Source organism: Musa acuminata, chromosome BXJ3-2 (assembly GCF_036884655.1).
Source record: "Musa acuminata AAA Group cultivar baxijiao chromosome BXJ3-2, Cavendish_Baxijiao_AAA, whole genome shotgun sequence".
Taxonomy (NCBI): domain Eukaryota; kingdom Viridiplantae; phylum Streptophyta; class Magnoliopsida; order Zingiberales; family Musaceae; genus Musa; species Musa acuminata.
The window spans coordinates 30,544,540-30,564,888 of record NC_088350.1 but is presented as its reverse complement, the minus strand read 5'-3'; the positions used below and the strand labels follow the sequence as shown (position 1 = coordinate 30,564,888).

The following is a 20,349-nucleotide window of genomic DNA, read 5'->3' as shown; positions in this document are numbered from 1 at the left end:
TTTTGCGTTGAAATGACTCTTGAAGAGGCTCGAGGGGGACAGAATCTGATGTGATCCAAAAGAGTAGCGATCAACGCCAGGAAAGAGCTGCAGGTTCTTTACAGCAAGTCTCTCCCGCCATTATTGTTGTGATGTGATCTCAAGGTCACCCCCGTCGTCCTTTCCCTACGAAAACCAGCGTCTGCGACTTCTCGCCTCCTTCTCTCTCTCTCTCTCTCTCTCTCTCTCTCAGCCAAACACTCCTCCTCACTGATTCGTCCATCGCATGCAGGAGCCTCTGGCTCGGATTGATGGGTGATTGGACTCGGTCGGTGGAAGTGGTCAGTGCTTTGCATGTTGCGGAGGGCAAACGGGGACGTGGAACACGCACCTCAGCTTGCTCGTCTATGACTTCTGCATGACCTCTGATGTATGGGCGAAAAGACGATGGATGCGTCAAGTCTGGTGATACTGGCTTTAACACTCGTTTTCAATTCTGAGGCTAACCCAATTAGAAACTCATCATGCCGGAGACGATGATTCTGACGAGCTATGTCACCAGAAAACATTCGACGATCGTCGAGGATTAGCCACTAAGTTGGTGATAGATATGTCATATGTTCGATCTGATTACTAATCCATATACGCCAACTAAAGAAAACACTGTCTTTGTTTAATCGGGATCTGACATCTCAACGTGGAACAAAACATAAACAACTGCTAAAACGGTGATAACAATCACAAACTGGAATGGGTCGTCAGTCTACCCATCCATTGGGTTGTACACACCTATGGCAGACAACCGGAATCAATTTGCGCTGCAAGCTTTCGAGACGACCGATCTTTTCATGCCATCTCCATATGGTGAACTTTTCAGTAAAACTGAGCTTTTTCGCGCCTCCTTTGATTAGTCTGTTCATGAGTCCTTTGGTCGACCAACAGTGCAACCGAGGTGGACGTGAAGGAGAAAGCTTTTGGCTCTCCAAGTACACCGATTAGATTCGAAGGACCGAGACGATCAAAGGAGTACATGGTTGTAAACAGTCGTTAGAGCATTGACACCTTGGTAGATTATGCCTCACTAATCTATAAGTTTTTGGTGGTAATTGGCAGGAGAGCTCGTTTTAGACGGAACATTGGATGAGTACCACATTGCGTTTTATGTGATTATTTATATGATCGATGTGATATCAGCCAAGTTCTTGGCTATTTAAGGACCTCTTGCGGGATCTCCAAGTCGGGAGATTGCTTGGTGGATTGAAGGATCTTGATTTGTGTTCCCCTCTCTCTCTCTCTCCCCCGCTTTCCCTTTTTTGCTGGTTTCTCCTACTCGGCTTTCGACTTTCTTCAGGAAGAATCGATGTGTCTTAGTGTTTGATCCGTCTTTTTCTTGTGAGGTTGGTTCTGTGGATTCCATCGACGGTGTTGTTGACATGGGATTTGCGAAGAGAGCTTCCTTCAGTCCACTCATGGGTGGCTATGGGACTTTGATTAGCTGCCGACTCATTCATCCACATGCCTGGCAAACTAGGGTTTTTGCTCGGCACATGAGTGAATGATGCGGGAGGTAAGTCTGATCCCATGCCGTCTTTGCTTGGACTGAAGGGAGCTCCCTTATCTAACACCCCCGTGCAAAGGATGTGTTCTCTTTGTTCGGGATATCTGCATGTTCATCCGAATCACAGATACTTTTACAAGTTGACCATGCTCTTCCGAGAAGAGTATTTGATTGGTGCGATGCAACCTTTTCTCTGTTTTTTGGCTACAGACACACCTTTTTCTGTATGTCGTTGTGTTTGTGAGTTCTTGATCTGAACTCTTGTTCGACAGTGAACGAGGTTTGTGTGAGTGTAATCCTTGTGCAAGGCAAGGCTCGGAAACATGTTTCTGTGGATGCAAACTTGGGCAAGTCAAGGAATCGTTTTGTGTGTGATTCCAGAATTTAGACAGTTTGATTGCTATAGACTTCACCGTGCTTGCTTTGATCCACTCGATTCTTTGGTTTCCTCCATGGAAAATTAACATGCAAGCTTTCTGCTTCCGCGCCGAGGGTTTTTTTTTGGGGAAATATCTTCCAAACTCATCAAGCGCAGGCAAAATTAACTAAAGCTTTCATTAGATTCATAGTACCATGCTCTTTCTAGTGCATGTCTACCACAAGGGGACCATTCGCTTACGGTGAGCACGCTCTCTTGCTTCAAGCTCCTGGAGCTTTGTCATGAGGGTTTTATGGCAAGGGAGAAGCTGTATGGTTCAGTACAGGTTAAGCCCACGAAAGTAATCATATTATGCCTTGTTTGAGCTTTTTGTTGATCAGAATCCTTTGTACTTGCATGAACAAAAGCAGTCCGTAAGCATCAAAACTTAGACATGAACAGAAGTGGAGACAAGAACAGAATTGGCTCTTTTTTGTTTTTCGTTTTTAATGAGTGTGGCTAAAGGAAGCAGTATTTTGTTGTTGTACTTTCTTTCAAGGAGTAAAAATAGTGATTCTTCATTTTCTCAGCTTTTTTTCCTGCTTTATTATTGATGAGTTCAATGCTGCAGATGTTTTCCATCTTACTAATTGCAGATCTTTCCGATGTGTGTATAAGATTTTTTGAAGATCTATGGCTTGCTTGTGTATTGGATAAGTGTGAATATTTCAATATCTCATAAATTCTTCAGTTTTTTCTTGCAAGCAGTAAAGACAACATTGTGCCATCTGATAAATTTCCGTCTACTGTGTAAGCTTAACTATCAATGTTCTCAGTGCTTACTTAAAATTGTTAAGATGTTGATATTGGAAATAAATTGGCACATATTTTCGTTAATATTGCTTCTTAACTTGATCAACAAGTTTTTATTAATGGTGATGGCCATTTATCTGTTTCATTTTTTTTTCTTTGAGGTAAATGATTGCACTAACCAACCTCACTCGTTTACGGAAACATCATCACATATGTGAACTTACCAAGAGAATTGGAAGGGCAGTTGATATCTACCCTCTAACTAAGAACTTGAACTTGCACTTTCACTGACCAATAAAGTCACTATACCATCGTCTTGCTTTGGTTGTTTCCAAGTTTTATCGAGCAAGTAATTGATCCATTGCCATGTTTTTTTCCTTTTCTTTTCATTACTTGTATCTATCAATTTGCACTCTCTTCTCTTTTAAACGAATCACTGAATTATGGACTGGTTAGCAGCACAGCATCTGTTGGCTTCTCTTAGTGCTGCCCTATGGGGAGATCTTGTGCTTGTCAGGTGATGCTTTAAGCTCAATGTCTGCTGCTTTTTCTTCTTTCTATGGTATGAGCAATTCTAGTCAGTCAATTAAAAGTCAGCACTTCGGTTTTGCGTCTTAATCTAGTGTTGCACATCCTTGTTCTCCTCTGAAATGGTTGTCAGATTTTGGCTGTTCTTCCTACAGGTAAATCTATCTCCATCATACTGCGATTCGAAGCTTCTGCAGCTATGAAGCATTGGTGAACTTGAATTGCACTACCGACATGTTAAATCTAGAAGGAAGATCCCAGCTGACAGTAGAATTTGACGAACCAAAATTTCAGTGTGTTCATATAAATGGACAAGCTCATAGTTTGATGCTCGCTCACATACAGACATTTTGTTCCTCTCCAAATGATGGTAATAATGTATTCGGAGCTTCTGTTAATCTGTATATATATATATTTACATGTCATGATCTTAGTTTTATTGTGAACATAACTCCACATTTGAACTTTTCTTGCCTGCTTGTTTCTGACTATTGAATCCTGTTGTTTATGCTTGCTGCTATATTTCTCGTCTATCCAATGTAATGTTGTGCTTCGAGGATCAGTTGTTCTTTGTCTATGTTCTTCCGCCAACTGAGGGAAAAGTGGGGAATGTATAGCCTTCCCTCTTTAGCTTGACAAACGAATACAGGTAAATTTTCTAAGAGGTTACGTGGGTGAACCTTGCAGCCAGTTCTACATGATGCTATGTGCACACCTACAGTATCTGCCCTTCCTCTTCTGTACGCAATTCGATGCAGACTGTAATAACCTACTCTGGCGTGTTCTTATGAAGAACATGAACAGGGTCATCGCCTTGTCATCCTACAGTAAGGTCAGCTGTAGCCTCTCATGTTGTGCTGATAGCTGTCATCAATGGCATCGCGTGCTAAGTGCTACCCCTCCATTCACTGAATTGAAATGACCGGCGCAAAACAAGGCAAGCCTTCTACCAAAAAGCGTTGCCTTTTGAATTTTGAGTAGCCCACATCATTATCTTCCACGCAGCAGCAGCTGCTGCATCACCACTCCAGATAAAACCCTAACCCTAACCCTAATGCCTCAAGTGGGCGCTTCGGCTTCCCTACACGTGCTAAAGCTGTTGCCCACGTTTGAATCGATTCTCTTCGTCATCCTCTCTCGTTCTGTTTATATATCCACGCAATTAACTGAGCTTTTGTTGGCATTAGGCTTTTGTCCCACTGCTCGGCACTCCGCAAATTCCAACGCCCCTTCCTTTCCCGATGCATGCCATCGATGTTGCACAGTCGAAGAGTGATAAAACAGCCATCGGTACCCAATCTGGCATTGGCGTTGGCGTTGGGAAAAGATGTCTCCGTCCATGCGTCACAACCCTAATGGGGCGAGCTTAGAGTTCCAAGTAACAAGGCGGATGCACTGACACACCCATTCTGAAAGCTAGCTCTCCTCGCAGCTCTTCCACTGTTCTTTAATGCAAAAGTAGAGAAGAATAAAGCTGGACCTGCGCACACAGTCGCTCATAGAAAGGATATCTTTCAGCCAGGAACGAGGGTTTCAGAATGGTGGCAGCAGAACCTGAGGATTATTCTGCTGCACACGATACAGTTGTGTGTACTTTGTTGTTGGGGTTTGGATCATCCACAACTTAAACAAGCAGTGGGAATGGAACACAACAAAGCTGCACACAAGTTCCCATTGGTTCTCACTGCCAGCAAGTACAGTTTAGGAGTTCTTAGCGGTGGGAACATCGCACGGCTCCCACATGGGAAAAGGTTGTTTAGGCTAATCCTCACTCGCATCAACTCTTTCGTAGAGTTGGATTATTTTTATTGTGCTCAGTACTGTGTTTTACATTTTCTGGAAATGTGTGTGCGTCTGCTCTTTCTTCCACATATTAATATTAATCTTTACAAGTATTCTATATATATATATATTTTTTATATTTACATATTAATTACGGTGAAATTATGATATTCTATTTTTTTAAGAAAAAATAATAATAATTTTATCCTTTTGTGTTTTAACCTAAAAGAAAGTAAATTAATAGGAAATTCAAATTATTTTTTGATTTCATAACCAGAACATCATTCTAAACCTCATCCCAGCAGTCAATTGCAGTCTCAAGGAAGACGATCAACAAGAAAGACGGTAATGCTTGATGGGAGATTTCTCCAATCAAGCATTCGAAATTTCTGAATTTAAATGGCTTAATTTCTATTGTTGTCTGTGCCAAAAAAATGATCATCAAGCGGAAAACTAACTAATAATCAAAATATGTAGAAAAGAAATAATAGAAGAGGCACGTATTATTATGTTTTCTTCCGCAGTTCACATCGTGCATTCACTCTCAGTCCATTGGACTGCAGAGCTTTGTTTCGCTGTCCATACACTAATAGATCTCCACCGACATGAGATCTAATCTTGAAGCAGCTAAGAGCAAAAGAAATCCTCACGTTTAACATGTTCAACCTTAGTAATTCTGCAGACTCAAAATAGGTCATTGTGAACAGACCAATATCACAATGTTCATCAGACTGCACCGAGTTTGACACTACTATTGTTATGAATTTCTACTTTTGTGGATGATTCATAAGTCATAACAACAAATCAAAAACATGTTATCTCCAAGATCTCATACCAGTTCGTCCAGAGGCATAAATAAAGCTCAGCCATATTGTAAACCGATTACATGCAGCGTTAATGACCTAACACAGTTTATTATTATGAATAGATCCTCCAGTGCCATATACATGTGCATAAAATAATATTCAAAGTAAAATTTGTCCACATGTAATGAAGGCTGTTGTAGCATTGTATATACTTTCTCCTTCTCGTGGTTGTCTCAGATAGATCATCTATAGCATGTTGATATCAAAATCATTTTCTGGAAATATTTTGGAGACGCATTCCTGAAAATGAGTCGAATACCCTTTGGGATTTACTCCTGAGACTGATGGATGGTCCGTTTGCAGAGACTTCAAAACATGTTCTATGTGCTTACGCACGCTGTAATGTTGAAGAATATCAGTTATCCCAAAGAATAGGTTCACATTGTTGGGTTGCACTGTCCCTGCCGTATGAGTTGATACCACATTGCTTTCCCTTTTCCGGAAGCCAACTGCCCGGGCTGCCATCTTGAAACCAAGTCTATCTTCAGTTCTGCAACAAAATCACAGCTTCAACATTGGGGAGAGCCTAGTACAAGTAGAGCTTAGATACACCAGAAACAAATCCATCTAATCAGTAGGCCACAAAATCCATCCAATTCCAATAAATAGCTTACATGCTCTAAAATGCTCAAAGAGAAAGAAAATTATCACATAATCAACAAACAATCTTCCTAGTCCAGAAAAAGAATGCTCGACTTGAATTGAAGAACTCGTCGATATATTTCCTTGAAGAAAAAGAGTGGCAAAGATAATTTACTCTGTAGAGCAGGATGATGTTGTATCATCATCAGATGACAAATCTTGATCTGCATCACCATGCTCCGATTCAGGTCCATCTGAACTCTCACTGCAATCAGCTGAACCTGCATAGAGTATCCGCTGGACCTCTTATTTCAACTGTTTATGACTAACAATATGATTATGCATGGTTATAATTCCCCCATCAAAGTACCAAACTAACATTAATCTGCACAAAATGGAAACGTGTAAAGATAAGCAATCAACAATTATCCAAGTTAAAAAGTTGACTGCAACTAAGAAATTCCAGATACTGATCAACAAGGACAGGGAAGTGGCCCAGCCAAAAACGGATTTGACAGCTGCCAAATATTGAACTTGACAGTTACAAACGTGATTCGTATCTTTTGAGCTAATAAAACTGAACACTTTTATAATTCTTTGATTTTTATTTTTAGATTTTTAGGATGTCCAACTCTTTTTAAGTTTCCATTACTGTTTTACCATATGGTTCATTTCTTTCTTGTTTCCTCTCAGTGTTTTCTTTGCTTATTTCCTTTCATTTGTTTCAGTCATTATACTTTAACACCTAGATTATTTGAAATATTTGGTAACAAGGACTTGGTACAAGATTTATACTTCAAATATGGACCAAATCTAAACCATGGTCAACTTGAAACCAATGTTTTATAATCCAAACTTTTATCTGTTTTGATGACCTATGAAGCTGATACCTATATGCTAGATGGTACACCAACTCATACCATCTGATATCGTTGAATACAGTAAAAAAATAAAAATGTGTACATGTACCACTACTGTTCAGACTGGTAATTAAATACTGGTCAGCACATATGGGAACATTTGATATTTAATCTTGCTTGAAACTAAAGGCAAATCTAGCCCATTGACTCAATCTGACATAAAATGGTTGGTCTATGTTAAACTTCATGCTCATGATTCGATATGGGTATTTTTAAATGATACCTAAACCCAACTAGGAGTGACATCATCACTTGCATATGAATTTAACCCAGTTGTGTGCATATTGCTAAGCCAAAAAGACATCAAAGACTCCGGCATTGGGCTATAGTATCTGCTCATATTAAAAGGATTGAGGTCACTAGCTATAACCACTCTATTCAAGACAGTTAACTCATTTCACTAGACCACTGATTTCTCACCAATAAAGGTGGTCCAGATGAAGTTAACCACATTTCAAAGAGCTAACCATACCCTTTTGTTCTGCCCTTTGCTTGGCAAAATCATAATGCCCTTGCATGATCTTTTGAGAAAGTCCACTCAGAACAAAGGTTACCCTTCCAATTTCTTTTTCTTTTTTCTTTCCCTTTTTGTTTTGTGAAAGAGAACATACAACATAAGTTTACCTGTTGAATATCGCGGAGAGTGGCGAACTTGAAGAGCAGCTTCAAAAGGTGTTGAACAAATATGCATTCCCAGCAAAAGAGAGTAATGTGTGATGCCTGCTTCTTCCAAAAAATTGCAGTCATGCTTTAATTGCCTGAAAATGGGAAACTAGATGGTAAGCAAATTAAGAAACACCACATATAGCAGAAGATCGGTGAATTTTATGAGCTGGGTGTGCAAGTGAGATACATCTTCAGTAGGTTCAAGTGAATAACTGGATAGCACATGCGTTCTAGTTGTGAGCTAATGGAATGACTGCTTAATGATGATGTAGCACTATATCACAATAAGACTTGACAAATGTTTTCCCTTCATAAATGCAACATAATGATCAACCTGATAAAGTTAACAAAAGGCTTCATACCTAAGGATCAGAGTTCTCATAAGAGGCAAGTCTCATTATTGTCCAAGCCAATAATATCCTGGTTATAGAAAGGGATACATGGGGGATTCGAGGACAGATGGGTTAGAGGTCTGTGCAATAAGAATAGCCTGACACATTGGACATTATGATGATAGGTCATGACCTATAAAATCCAAGAGCTTCTAAATGGTGGAAAAAGTACCATTTTGAGGACCCTATCATACTAGTTGAAACTCAAAAGCACAAAGAAGCATACTGTCATACTCATCCATGCGAAAGTTGACAAACATGACCAAGAGAATATTTAAAGGATAGAAAAATAAATAGCTATCCATCCAATAAAAAGGAATCACTTCATCTAAAATAAGTAGACTTACAATATCTTGTCTCTTTCTTAATCACTAGCATTTATCAGAGGAAGAAATATAATCAATTACAAAAGGTCAACTTATCAGGAAATCGAAGATCATAATCTCTCTTAAAGGAATAACAAGAATTTTTTGGTCAAGAAAAGATATGTTTCAATTCATAAACAGCTAAGGAACTTACATCAGAATTTTATTCCGATGAGATGTATGTAGATGGAAAGTCATGTTCAGATCTTCCTCATCTCCAGCTTTGTTCACATGGTAGCTATGTGGTGAACCTCTGATAACAAAATGCTTGTGAATTCTTGAATCTGACTGAAGAACGTTTCTGGTTACTATAAAGCGAACCTGATGAAGTTAGCATGTCAGATAATTGACCTATTAATATCAAAAAATTGTACAAAACATAGATAGTATAGGCCGATAAAATGTTTAACAAGAAGAAGAGTTTAACCCTTCAAACGTCCAGAGAAAAAGATGATTAATTTTTGTATAAAAAACTAAAACAATACAACAAAGAGGTCTGGTTATACTGCCAATCTGCCGAGTTCACTATAACGAGAAGACTTTTAATTTGTGGCATCTTGCTCTCAGCGCTAATGAATTTTAATGTTTATAAGAAATAGTTGATGCTACACTATAGCTCTTTTTCTTTTTCTTTTTTTTTTTGCATATTTGAGCTACTGAGTGATTTTTTTTAGTCAGATTACTAGAATGAGTAATGACCAGCCCCCACACAACACTACAACAACAAGAACAAAAACAATAAAGCCGTAAGTCGCAATTATTTGGGGCTGACTATAGAGATATTTTACCGTCACTGAGATTGGTAAAAAGTCATATACCTAGTTAAGCTCAGAGTACTTAAATCCTTATTTATAGTTTCTATTAAAGTTTTTTTAGATCTTTAATTATTTCAACTCTTCTGACGACCGTATCCAGAGATCTCTTTAGCATATGCCCATACCATCTTAAATGATTTTTTCTTAACTTATCCTCTATCGAAACGATACCTAGTTGTTCATGAATAAGAGTACTTCTTTCTTATCTTTCTTAGTAACTCCACATATCCATTTCAACATTCTCATCTCGACAATACAAACTTTTTATATAAGTTTTTTTTTTAACTGCTCAACACTCGGATCCATAAACCAAAACCTTAACAAACAAAAACAAAAGGAAATGTTTACAGATTTCTACTTTACTCTCTTTCACCAGTCCAAGTTATCTTCCCCATTACTGCTTTACTTTTTGCAATATGCTTGCTACAGTAAATATTGGGACCATTAAGCTTATACATAGATATTTCATGTTATTTTCTGAGTATGGATCACTTTACTAAAAATCATGATAATAAATTAGCCAAGCAGAAAAGATAGATTCTAGGGTATTTGTTATATAGATATGAGAACAACTGCAAGCCAAAAGAATCAGATAAAAAAAGAGCTAGATACTTTTACTATTACATGAGGCCAAAGGTTGTAATTATGTCAGATATATAATGGGCTACCTTTTGTCCACCACGTGGCTTCACAACATGAAGCCCATAGAAGCTTGCTAGTAAAGTGTTCATGTATGTCTTCACATGTTGATAATATTTTGGTAGCATTTCCAAGAAGACCTGCAAGAATGGTGAATATAAAAAATATCATTTATACAGCTACAAGAAAACTTAAACACATACTAGATGAACCTTGTATTGAGGCTTATGATAATGTCAATGAGCAACATGTTGATCTACAAAATACCTGTAAAAGTGCCAACTAGCATGAAAATTGCCATTGGAAAAGAATTCATGTAAATGATTTACAACTAATATGCAATAGTAACTATGGTCAAGTACAATATAACAAAAAATCAAAGCGCTCTATTCTTCTCCACAGGTTTTATTAGTACATTCTCATATTTTACTTACTTTCACAAACTTGTACTTTTCTTTTCTCCATCTACTCCCAATTTCAAGTACCATTTCCTAGTCAAGCGCCTGAATTAATTCCCCATCATAACTTTGAGGTGAAGTACTCTGTGATGAAATCATGTGTTTCTTTCCAATCATTAGATTGATCAAAAGCTGGTTTGGAAGGTTATTGAATGTTTTAATAGAAAATAGTATTTTAGCAACCTTTATCTGTTCTAACAACTGTTGTACAGTTCAAATGATTGGTAACAAAAAGATAAAGCAACAAATATGAGGAAAGAATAACGGAGACCATGAAAGTACCTTCATTTGTGATTTGCTTATGATCTTCAAGATGAACCTATCATCATGGGGTAAACGGAGAGAAGTAACATTCTTTTTATTTGAAAAAAGAAGCTTTAAGGTTTCACGACGACGCATTGAATCCGAATAGTCATCAAAATTAATTTCATCAAACTCTTGAAGATTCCTACAAAATTTTCCAAAAAGAGTACGTAAAACAGTAAGTTTATAGAAAAACAACAACCTAGGCAACTAAATGGTAAAGTGTGCATTCAACATTATACAGTGTCCTAAGATGACAACAAACGTCTGTTACAATCATAGCTAGCCAAGAAAGCTTATTCAATAAAAATAAATTTCCCCTTGTGTTTGCAGATACAAGCGAAGAATATAGAACCATGAAGATATAGTGAATGTTGTACCCTGCACTTGTTATGCCGTGGCCTCTTACATTCAACAATTTCACATTAGAAAATGAAGATAAGTTGCATATTTGGTCTATTTTTCTTTATAAATGTTATATTTGAATTACAACAGACATAATATTTCTGAATGCAGTATTTAAGTATCTGATTGCAATTATTGCAAAGAAAGGACTCATCAGTATTTATTCAGAAAAGAAAAATTAGCATGCCCTGCTTAATAAGAAGAAAACATTTCGGTAGGAGTCACTTTAAACCTGAAAACTGCAGCACTATAATCAGTCCACTGAAACTCAGTATGTGTGCCTTTAGAATCAATAGAGCACCATAGCAAAAGAGATGACGTGGAAGTGAAATCAAGATATGAAGGTTCCTGCTCTGAAAGCACAAGTTTTTGCTCCATGTGTTCCTACAAGCCATATAACTTATGCATAAGGTAACATGCTGTGCAATGCAAAGGCAAAAGGTAAACAAGGAGTCTGAGACTAGAATCATATGGCTTGCAATGTTCAGCTTGAAACCTTGATTTACATAAACAGATAACAGGTTTCCAAATTTTCAGTTGATTTGTGAATAACCAGTTTCAATTGATCTATCACCTCAACATGTGATTCAAGAATGGAATCATCCCTAGAAATTTAATTCAATAGTTGGTAGTTGCATTTTGGTTATCTTTGCGAGCCAAATATTCCATACTAGCAATTTATTATTCCAATGTGTATCCCTGTTTGATAGCCAAGGTTAATATCCCCTTACAATTATTACTAGCAGCAAATTCAGTAGTACAATGTGTATGTTACATCGTATCAAAAATTATAGAAACCAAAGGAATCAGATGCAGCTTATTTTGTCTGAGTTTGGTGAATTATCTGTCTATTTTAACATGGAACATAGAAGTCACAATATGCACAGTCATTATAAGAACAAACTAAAGTAAGACTTAAATAAAAGAATTGGCATGAAAATCTTTCTTTTAAGTTGGTTTTATGTGCTTGGTGCAGTCCATCTTTGATGCATTTGTATAATTTCTTCTCTCAGAAAAATAGGAGAAAAAATTAGTTAGAGATTTATCCATCTTATGGGTTCACTTTTGCAGGGAACAAATATATACCGAGGATCTTCGATTGAACAACCAAATTTCATTTGGACTTGCCCTCCCATTCTATCAACTCGATACCTCACCCGCCGGATCAAAGAACCTACAGCACTCCCGACTCAAAGGAGGACCAAATCCAAGCTACGCCCATCGAATCCGAGGAAACCCCGGCGAAACCATCGAGCCCGTATTGGGATCGTCCAATTGGCACTTCATGATCCAGTACTGGACGTAGGGAAGCGAGGTTGCAACGCGGGAAACGAAGGGAAAGGAAAAGAAACAGCGTGGGCAGGGACGTACCGGTGGCTGCGGCGTCGTCCGGGATCGCGAGGGGGAGCAGAGGCAGGAGGCGTGGAGTCGGAGTGAAGGGAGGGTGGGGGGAGCAGGACATTAAAGGAGGGAGGAAAGGTGGGAATCGGAGCAGCCGGCGAGGGGTGAGGTGGGAACAGCGTGGAATCGATGCGGGAGGTTTCGGCCGTCGGCAGACGGGCGAATGCGAGAGCCAGGAATAGGCATCGCAGCACCCGATCCAACGGCCCTTTCGACCGTCGTGACGAAGACTTGGCTTGCTTAGCTGAACACTGTGCAACAGTTTTTAGTTTCGGAAAAGACAAATAATTTCTAGTATAAATAAATATACACACTCGATATTTTTCTTTTTTGGACTTTTCAAAGGATGCCGCTTTGTTATTATAATCCATTAAATATCGTCTTGACAAAGGTACCTACAGCAATTTCTATTGGACACAATTATAATATTTTTTAAAATATGTAATCTTTAAATAGTTTAATAATTATCAAAATATATTATAAATCTATTCAAAAATCTCGTAACCGATATAATGATAAACTTGTGATGATAGATACCTCAACATCACGATATCGACATATAATTGTAATGTGATCGATATCTCATCCTCGTATAGTTATCGATGCTTTAGCATCATAAGATTGACACCTCAATATTGTATAGTCGACACCTCGATATTATATGACAGATACCTCAATACAAGATTGAATGAATTAAATATTTTTATATTTTAAATTTGATATATTATGATCATAGTTAAATCCAGAATAAATATATACTGTAATAAACTTATTTTTTATTTCTTATATAACATAAATAGAATATTAAAATAACTACCTCATTTGGCAAACATGTTGATCGTTGATATCATATCAAAATCTATCTTCCTCATTTCTCTTTGTAAAAAAAATATATTTATAATTAAAAAATAAAAGAATACAACATATTGTAGATGGAGAAGGCAAATAACATGATAATGGGTATTGAAGTATACCTTCAAGGTTGATGGTATTTCTTAACAAGAAAAAGGGGAATATAATTAAATAATAATAATTTGTAGCTCATTGGGTTCTTTGCCTCATCTGTTATTCTTTATGGAACCTATGACTAAATAGAAATGATGCTAATCAGCCCTATTATTTTCTTTGAAAAGGCATTGGCTTTAGTTAGATAGATGAATAATCCTGATATTAATTATGATTACTTCGATTTCACATCATATTAGAATGCGATAGTTCTTATAAAGGGCATTAATGCACAGCTTGTTAGCAGTCATGTAAAGGGCACCATTTTTGTCTCTTGATTTTTACTTGTCTTAATTGTTTATATAAGAGTTTTATTGTTTCAAATTTTTATTTCTGCTCTATGTATAATGCACATAGGATCCGGAACCAATTAATTTATAAGATGAACTAATTTAGGAAGAACTTTGCTACTTGATAGGGCATATTTTGGCGTAACTAACATGCCAATAGGCGATAATCACCTCATAGTCGATGTGGTGCACGTGCACTAACAAAACACCTTGGAATCGGGAGCAGCAGGGGCTATACCTGTGTCGCTTGGATTTATTTGAGGTGACACTGCTCTACCTCGAACCATCTGCGATAACGCAAGGCGACGTAGTACCGTGAAGGTCAGCTCGCGTCGCGTGAAAAGCATGAATCGACCTCCCAAGGTATTATGGATCATTAACGAGCCTCGTACGATCGACCTTTCGACAAACATGTATAAAAGTCAATCCTCTCCTCACGAATAAGGAGGAGGGAAAGTAGGAAAATACCATATTGAGCTAACTTAAACTTCGGAGGGATTAAATCAGAAACCCGCTACTGACGTCAACCTTTTTTCACAAGGAGGAGTAGCAATCGAAGGTATAAGGCTTCTCCCCAACTCGATCCGATTCTGTCGCCACGTCTCTGGATCCTCGTGCGAGTTATCCTGCACCTTCGGGATAGAATCTAGCCGTGCCGACTCCTCTACCACAACGTTAAGTTCCACAACCCTACTAATTTTAGAAAAATCCAATAGTTATTTATTTGGTTGGAAAATTTGAAACTGTGGGGGTAATTTTTAGCATGTAATCTCTGCATCGAAATATAATGATATTAAAAAGAAAGAAAGATTATGATAAGGTTGTAATTGCCGTGATGACTTGGAACCATATATCAATGTTCTCAAGAGTCGACATGTTCCATCATCCTTTTGTTTATATCTTTTATTCTTTGGATATATATGGCTATTATTTTGAAGGGACTGCATGACAAAGAAGGGTCACTTTCTCTTGTTTATCCTCCACGCCGATGATTGCCATCACAACAGTTATTGTACAACAGAAAATAATTATTAAATGCGCTAAAATGAATAGATTATATCGTTTTTGATACTTTCCACATTGAGATACTAATATTTTGGAAGCATCGTAAACAATGTAATATAACGGTTTGGAGGGATACGGTATTTAGAGCGACTTATCACATTGTAACAGTTCGATACAATATAACGGTTTGATGGTTCTCGTGATACCCACTACAAGTAACGATATGTAACGCAGTTATATAGTTATATAACGCATGCGGTGAGCGATACAAAGGGAAGGAGGAAGGAACGGTGTTAATTAGGGCTTCAGAGTCGGGTCGCCCCTCCTCTCTCCCTCCGGTCGATCGATGAACAGATTGGCAGACGCGGGAAGATGTCTCTCTTTCGGCCCCCTCCCCCACCCTCTCCAAACCCCCTCTCGTATCGTCTCAATTCATCGCTTCTCTGACCATACGAGACTCCGATAGGGTTTGATTGTCCCTGGACTGAAGCGAGGTCAAGCTCGTATCTATTCTCGATCCCCCTTCTTCCTTCTTTTGCAATTGATGCCGATGGATGCGGCAGTGCTGGATGACATCATACGGCGGCTTTTGGAGGTCAAGGGCGGTCGGACTGTCAAGAACGCGCAGCTGACGGACGCAGATATCCGGCAGCTCTGTGGTGCGTCGAAGGAGATCTTTGTCAGCCAGCCCAATCTGCTGGAGCTTGAGGCGCCCATCAAGATATGCGGTGAAGTGGCAAATAATATGATTTTTTTTGCTGTGGTTTCGACTTTGGAGTAGGAAAAAAGTTAATCTTTTTCTTCTGTCATATCTGTTTTCTCGCCTATTCCGCTTTCTTGCGTTTTCGAATCGGAGCACTTTTTTGTTAGGGCTTGTAATACACCGAGCACCAAGATTGATTGACCCTGATAGCCGAAGTCGTAGTTGGTATGCTAATGCTATGATTGTCACTCTCGCTTAACGCGTGTTTAGATTGTTTGTTATCGTTAGCTTTGCCATGTCAACTTAGTTTTGTTCTTTACGATCGAGCGCCTTTTGAGTGGAAGAATGACTCTCGACCAAACTCATTTCTTTTATTTGACACGTGTTGTTTGGCTGATGGCTGGAAGTTTGACTTGCTGGTGCTAATGGTTCGAGAATCTTGATGAGTCTAGATCAGTCACAGTAATTAGGTGTTAATGGATGTAACGCATCATGGTACGTACTGCATACGTGAAGTCTGTAAGCTAGTGTCTTTGTGGTCGTTTCGTCTTCTACTGCTGCTTTCAAACTGCAGCAAAATGTGACTGACACCATGTCTTATCTCAGTGCCTAGTTCCTACTGCTGCTTCCGAAGCATGTTCCTACAAATAATACTCCATCATTTACCATAGGAACATTTCTTTTTTGTGCACATCTGGGAGCATTTATAGAACAAAGTTTTGCCATGAACGTGACTTGCAATGTATTCTACTTTTCAACTGGTTAGGCTAAAATAGAAGCACTGATCACAAGCAATATGCCTGTCCAGGTGCATGAATCTCCGGGTATGACAATTGGTGATTCAAGATTACAAATAGATGTCTCTGTTAAAAATTAAAAATCTGACGGTATGTAGTCTTAATGATGTAAAAATGCAAGGGATTCCAAAGTTCGGGCTTTCAGAATTCGATGCTGGTAGTTAAACTTACTATTTACTGCTTGAGAGTAGTCAAAGGTGTTAATTGTTAGAACCAATCAGGTTTGATTATTTTTGTGACATAGTTAGGAGCTTTAGATAGACTTAATAATAGACACATAGCTGAATGACCTGCGTGCTCTTTTCCTCTCTTTGTTGTGCGATAAGAGTTCTCTCTCCTCACTTGGCTTGTATGCCAAGATAACCAATATCTTGTCACCTGGTGTGTAGCTCCTACTTTCTCCTAGTAAGATTCTAGTCTAATATTATTCAATCTAAAGAAGATGGGCCTAAGTGTGTTAATTGTAGGATAGCAATGCCAAACTTATTTTAATGTATTCTTATGACATGCTATTAATTTTGTGAATTGAATTATTCTAGATAGGTCTTTACTGGTTTTAGTTGACACAAAGTTGGAAACTTTATTCATCTACATCATAATAAAAGGATTTATATGTGGTGGCAGTCTGTCTGATAATTTTAAAATTAGAAGTTTATTATCAAAATTGGGAGCATAAACCATTTTGAATATAAAAAATTTTCAAAGCCAATATTAGCATGAAACTGTGAGATGCTCTTTGATGATTCTGTTGATACAGGAGCCATCGTAATTGTGAGAACTTATCATGGTAATAACAACCTTTCTTTTGTTATGTGATGGAGAAGATATGGTCTACTCGCAATTAATATGTGGTGGCTAAACATTCAATAGCACCTTAGAGTGGAAAGATTCTAGGTGATCATTTGCTACTTTTCCAGTATCTTGGATCCATTTCAGTATTGATTTGACTTAGTTAACTTGGGGTGCTAAAACTTGTAACTGTATCAGTCTTTTTCATGATGATGAATTTGAGGTCTGCATAATTTTGTCCTAGTTGGAATTAATAAGACGTCATGGTTTGCCCTTTTTTGCTTCATTCTAATTAGGATATTTTTTCTTATGTGTTGGCTAATTGGTGCTATTACCATACAAAATGTTCATGTCACAAGAAGTTGCACGCTCGTCCTGATCGAGCTGTATTTGTGTAGTGTGTGTCTTACGATGCCATTTAGATCTATAGCATGAATAGTTGCCTGTCTAAGGACGTTGAGTATAAATTATAATATACTAATTTATACTTTCTTCTTGCTGCAGGAGATATTCATGGCCAATATACTGATCTTCTACGGCTTTTTGAATATGGTGGGTACCCACCTGAAGCAAATTATTTGTTCCTTGGGGATTATGTTGATCGTGGTAAGCAGAGCATAGAAACCATATGTCTACTCCTTGCATACAAGATTAAGTACCCAGAGAACTTCTTCCTTCTAAGGGGTAATCATGAATGTGCTTCGATTAATCGTATATATGGGTTTTATGATGAGTGCAAGAGAAGATATAATGTTCGTTTGTGGAAAGTTTTTACGGATTGTTTCAACTGCCTTCCGGTTGCTGCACTTGTTGATGACAAAATATTATGTATGCATGGGGGTCTATCTCCTGAATTAAATAGTTTGGACCAGATCCGAAATATTGCTCGTCCAATAGATGTTCCAGACCAAGGTCTTCTTTGTGATTTGTTATGGTCAGACCCTGACAAAGATATTGAGGGATGGGGAGAAAACGATAGAGGCGTCTCTTATACTTTTGGGCCTGACATAGTAGCTGAGTTTCTTCAGAAGCATGATCTAGATCTCGTCTGTCGAGCTCACCAGGTTAGCTGTGCTATCTTGAAACTTCATTTTATTTTATTTTTACCATTTTTTGTTGAAATAAATACGAATTGATGTTTGATATAAGCTACACATGTTTTGCTGTCTTTTCAATCTAGTATCTTTAGCAATGTGATCCTGATGGCATATTGCTATATGTTGACGCAACTGAATCCTAGGATAATGATTTTCAGTAAATGACCACTTGTTTTGAACTTGCTCTTTCGAGTTAACAAAACTAGATAATTGTAATTCATAAAGCGTTTCTCTTTTGGCAGGTTGTGGAAGATGGTTATGAATTTTTTGCAAAGCGGCAGCTGGTGACGATATTCTCTGCCCCAAACTATTGTGGGGAATTCGATAATGCTGGTGCTATGATGAGCGTAGATGACACTCTGACATGTTCATTTCAAATTCTTAAACCAGCCGACAAGAAAAAGGGGTTTGGGAATAATCTGTTAAAACCAGGAACACCTCCCAGAAAGGTATAAATTAGAAATTTTAATTGGCCTTTCACAAAGTCATGACTTTATGCTGTAGTTATTGATGGATGATCATGCCTGCGAGAGCATGATATTTTGTTTTAATTGTTGTTTGTTGGATATTATTTGGTTTTGAGTGGAATTTTCTCTTGCACATGTTACTGTTTTGTTTCTTACATTCTGCATAATTGTTGATGATGGAGACTCCTAGTGGTAATGAGATCATGATCATTCATGCATCAAAATCCATCATTGGTGAAGTGTCTTAGATAAAGCTGTTGAAAGAATGCAATCTTCACTCATTAGATCCATTATCTTCGGCTATCTTTATATGTTAACTGTCATATAAGATATTTTTGTTTTTCATTTTTCTTCCCGCTATATGATAGGTTTGGGCTCTTAACATTTTGGGAATTTGAATTTAAAGCGGGTGCCAAAGTTGAATGATTCTAATGCAAGCTGACTTAATAATATACAGTGATTATATGTATCAGGTGTCCTAAATATGAATCATATGAATGAGAAAATCTTACATTGTCTTCTGATTATCATCTAGGTTGGCAGAAGGTTACTGCTATTTGGACTAATTTATATGGAATAGACTTGGAACTTTTTAAGGCCTGATCTATAAAATTTGTTTGTGATCCAACCTGTTCTTAGAATACCTTTGGCATTCATTTGTTTTCTGAAAGCTGGATTAGTTTGTTGCTTCATCTGCTTATCCTAGTACTAGTATATAATATTCCTTACATAGAACACACTCCACACCATGCATTCTTCCATGCCTTTCGAAATGTCGTTGCTGGTGGAGCTTAATTGAATCTTCAAAAGGCCTTAGTATTTACGATAACATTGTTTATTGGTTATGCCCCCAAATTTTTATTTTGGTGCTACTTATGTCTATTTCTTTATGTGAACCATTGTGGTTAATTAGAACTGGAATCTGGGTTTGGATTAAAAACCTTTGCGACCTTTTAGATGCTTATATCTATCTCTGGGTTGTTCAGGGAGGGAAAGGTTGAGATATGAGGTCATTCAACGTGGGTTCTACGTTTGGGATCCCCAGAAGCTTTGCCGGAGGAGACGACTGCGTGCCACTCGTGGAGGTGGGAATTGGATGACAGAATCTGATACATTTTATGATTGTTATGACTTGCCCGAGTGCTAAACGTGTAAAGTTATTTGTTTGTGTTAGCACATGTGCTTTTTACTACTGTTGTTACGACTCATCAACATGCCAATCATCAGCATCTGATGTTGAATTCTCCATTTGTTTCGGTGTACTCTGATATCCGAATGCTTTTTTTTATTTGTCGAAAAAATATCCGGAATTCTTTGATTTCGAAAATTTTTGATGTCCTCTGAAATGAGGCATCCTTTGTTCGAT

General features: G+C 37.9%; 2 protein-coding genes and 1 long non-coding RNA gene across 3 annotated transcripts; 2 read left to right on the top strand and 1 right to left on the bottom strand.

Moving 5' to 3' along the window:
- The first annotated feature begins 1,224 nt into the window (after positions 1-1,224).
- LOC135631662 (uncharacterized) lies at positions 1,225-3,732 on the top strand. The gene is made up of 2 exons (XR_010494420.1): positions 1,225-3,270; positions 3,392-3,732. It is a non-coding gene; the product is annotated as an uncharacterized LOC135631662 (long non-coding RNA).
- Positions 3,733-5,812: 2,080 nt separating this feature from the next.
- On the bottom strand, positions 5,813-13,076 carry LOC103975467 (phosphatidylinositol 4-phosphate 5-kinase 10). Its single transcript, XM_009390436.3, has 8 exons — positions 12,801-13,076; positions 11,662-11,813; positions 11,004-11,169; positions 10,293-10,403; positions 8,964-9,130; positions 8,011-8,144; positions 6,642-6,747; positions 5,813-6,374 (listed from the first exon to the last, which is right to left on the bottom strand). Exons 2-8 carry the CDS (start codon positions 11,805-11,807, stop codon positions 6,071-6,073), a joined length of 1,134 nt encoding a protein of 377 aa, XP_009388711.2. The 5' UTR covers positions 11,808-11,813; positions 12,801-13,076; the 3' UTR covers positions 5,813-6,070.
- Positions 13,077-15,402: 2,326 nt separating this feature from the next.
- On the top strand, positions 15,403-20,231 carry LOC103975468 (serine/threonine-protein phosphatase PP1). Its single transcript, XM_009390437.3, has 4 exons — positions 15,403-15,858; positions 17,924-18,483; positions 18,759-18,965; positions 19,970-20,231. The coding sequence occupies exons 1-4, from the start codon at positions 15,675-15,677 to the stop codon at positions 19,982-19,984; spliced, it is 966 nt and encodes a 321-aa protein (XP_009388712.1). The 5' UTR covers positions 15,403-15,674; the 3' UTR covers positions 19,985-20,231.
- The last annotated feature ends 118 nt before the right edge of the window (positions 20,232-20,349 follow it).

What these genes read in the sequence shown, in the direction of transcription:
- LOC103975467 (XM_009390436.3), bottom strand. Translation starts at nt 11,807, where the DNA reads ATGGAGCAAAAACTTGTGCTTTCAGAGCAGGAACCTTCATATCTTGAT. An exon ending in CATCGGAATAAAATTCTGAT is followed by an intron (nt 8,145 to 8,963) that starts GTAAGTTCCTTA and finishes TCCCATTTTCAG; the next exon opens with GCAATTAAAGCATGACTGCA. An exon ending in CTCTCCGCGATATTCAACAG is followed by an intron (nt 6,748 to 8,010) that starts GTAAACTTATGT and finishes TACTCTATGCAG; the next exon opens with GTTCAGCTGATTGCAGTGAG.
- LOC103975468 (XM_009390437.3), top strand. Translation starts at nt 15,675, where the DNA reads ATGCCGATGGATGCGGCAGTGCTGGATGACATCATACGGCGGCTTTTG. An exon ending in GGCGCCCATCAAGATATGCG is followed by an intron (nt 15,859 to 17,923) that starts GTGAAGTGGCAA and finishes TTCTTGCTGCAG; the next exon opens with GAGATATTCATGGCCAATAT. An exon ending in TCGTCTGTCGAGCTCACCAG is followed by an intron (nt 18,484 to 18,758) that starts GTTAGCTGTGCT and finishes CTCTTTTGGCAG; the next exon opens with GTTGTGGAAGATGGTTATGA.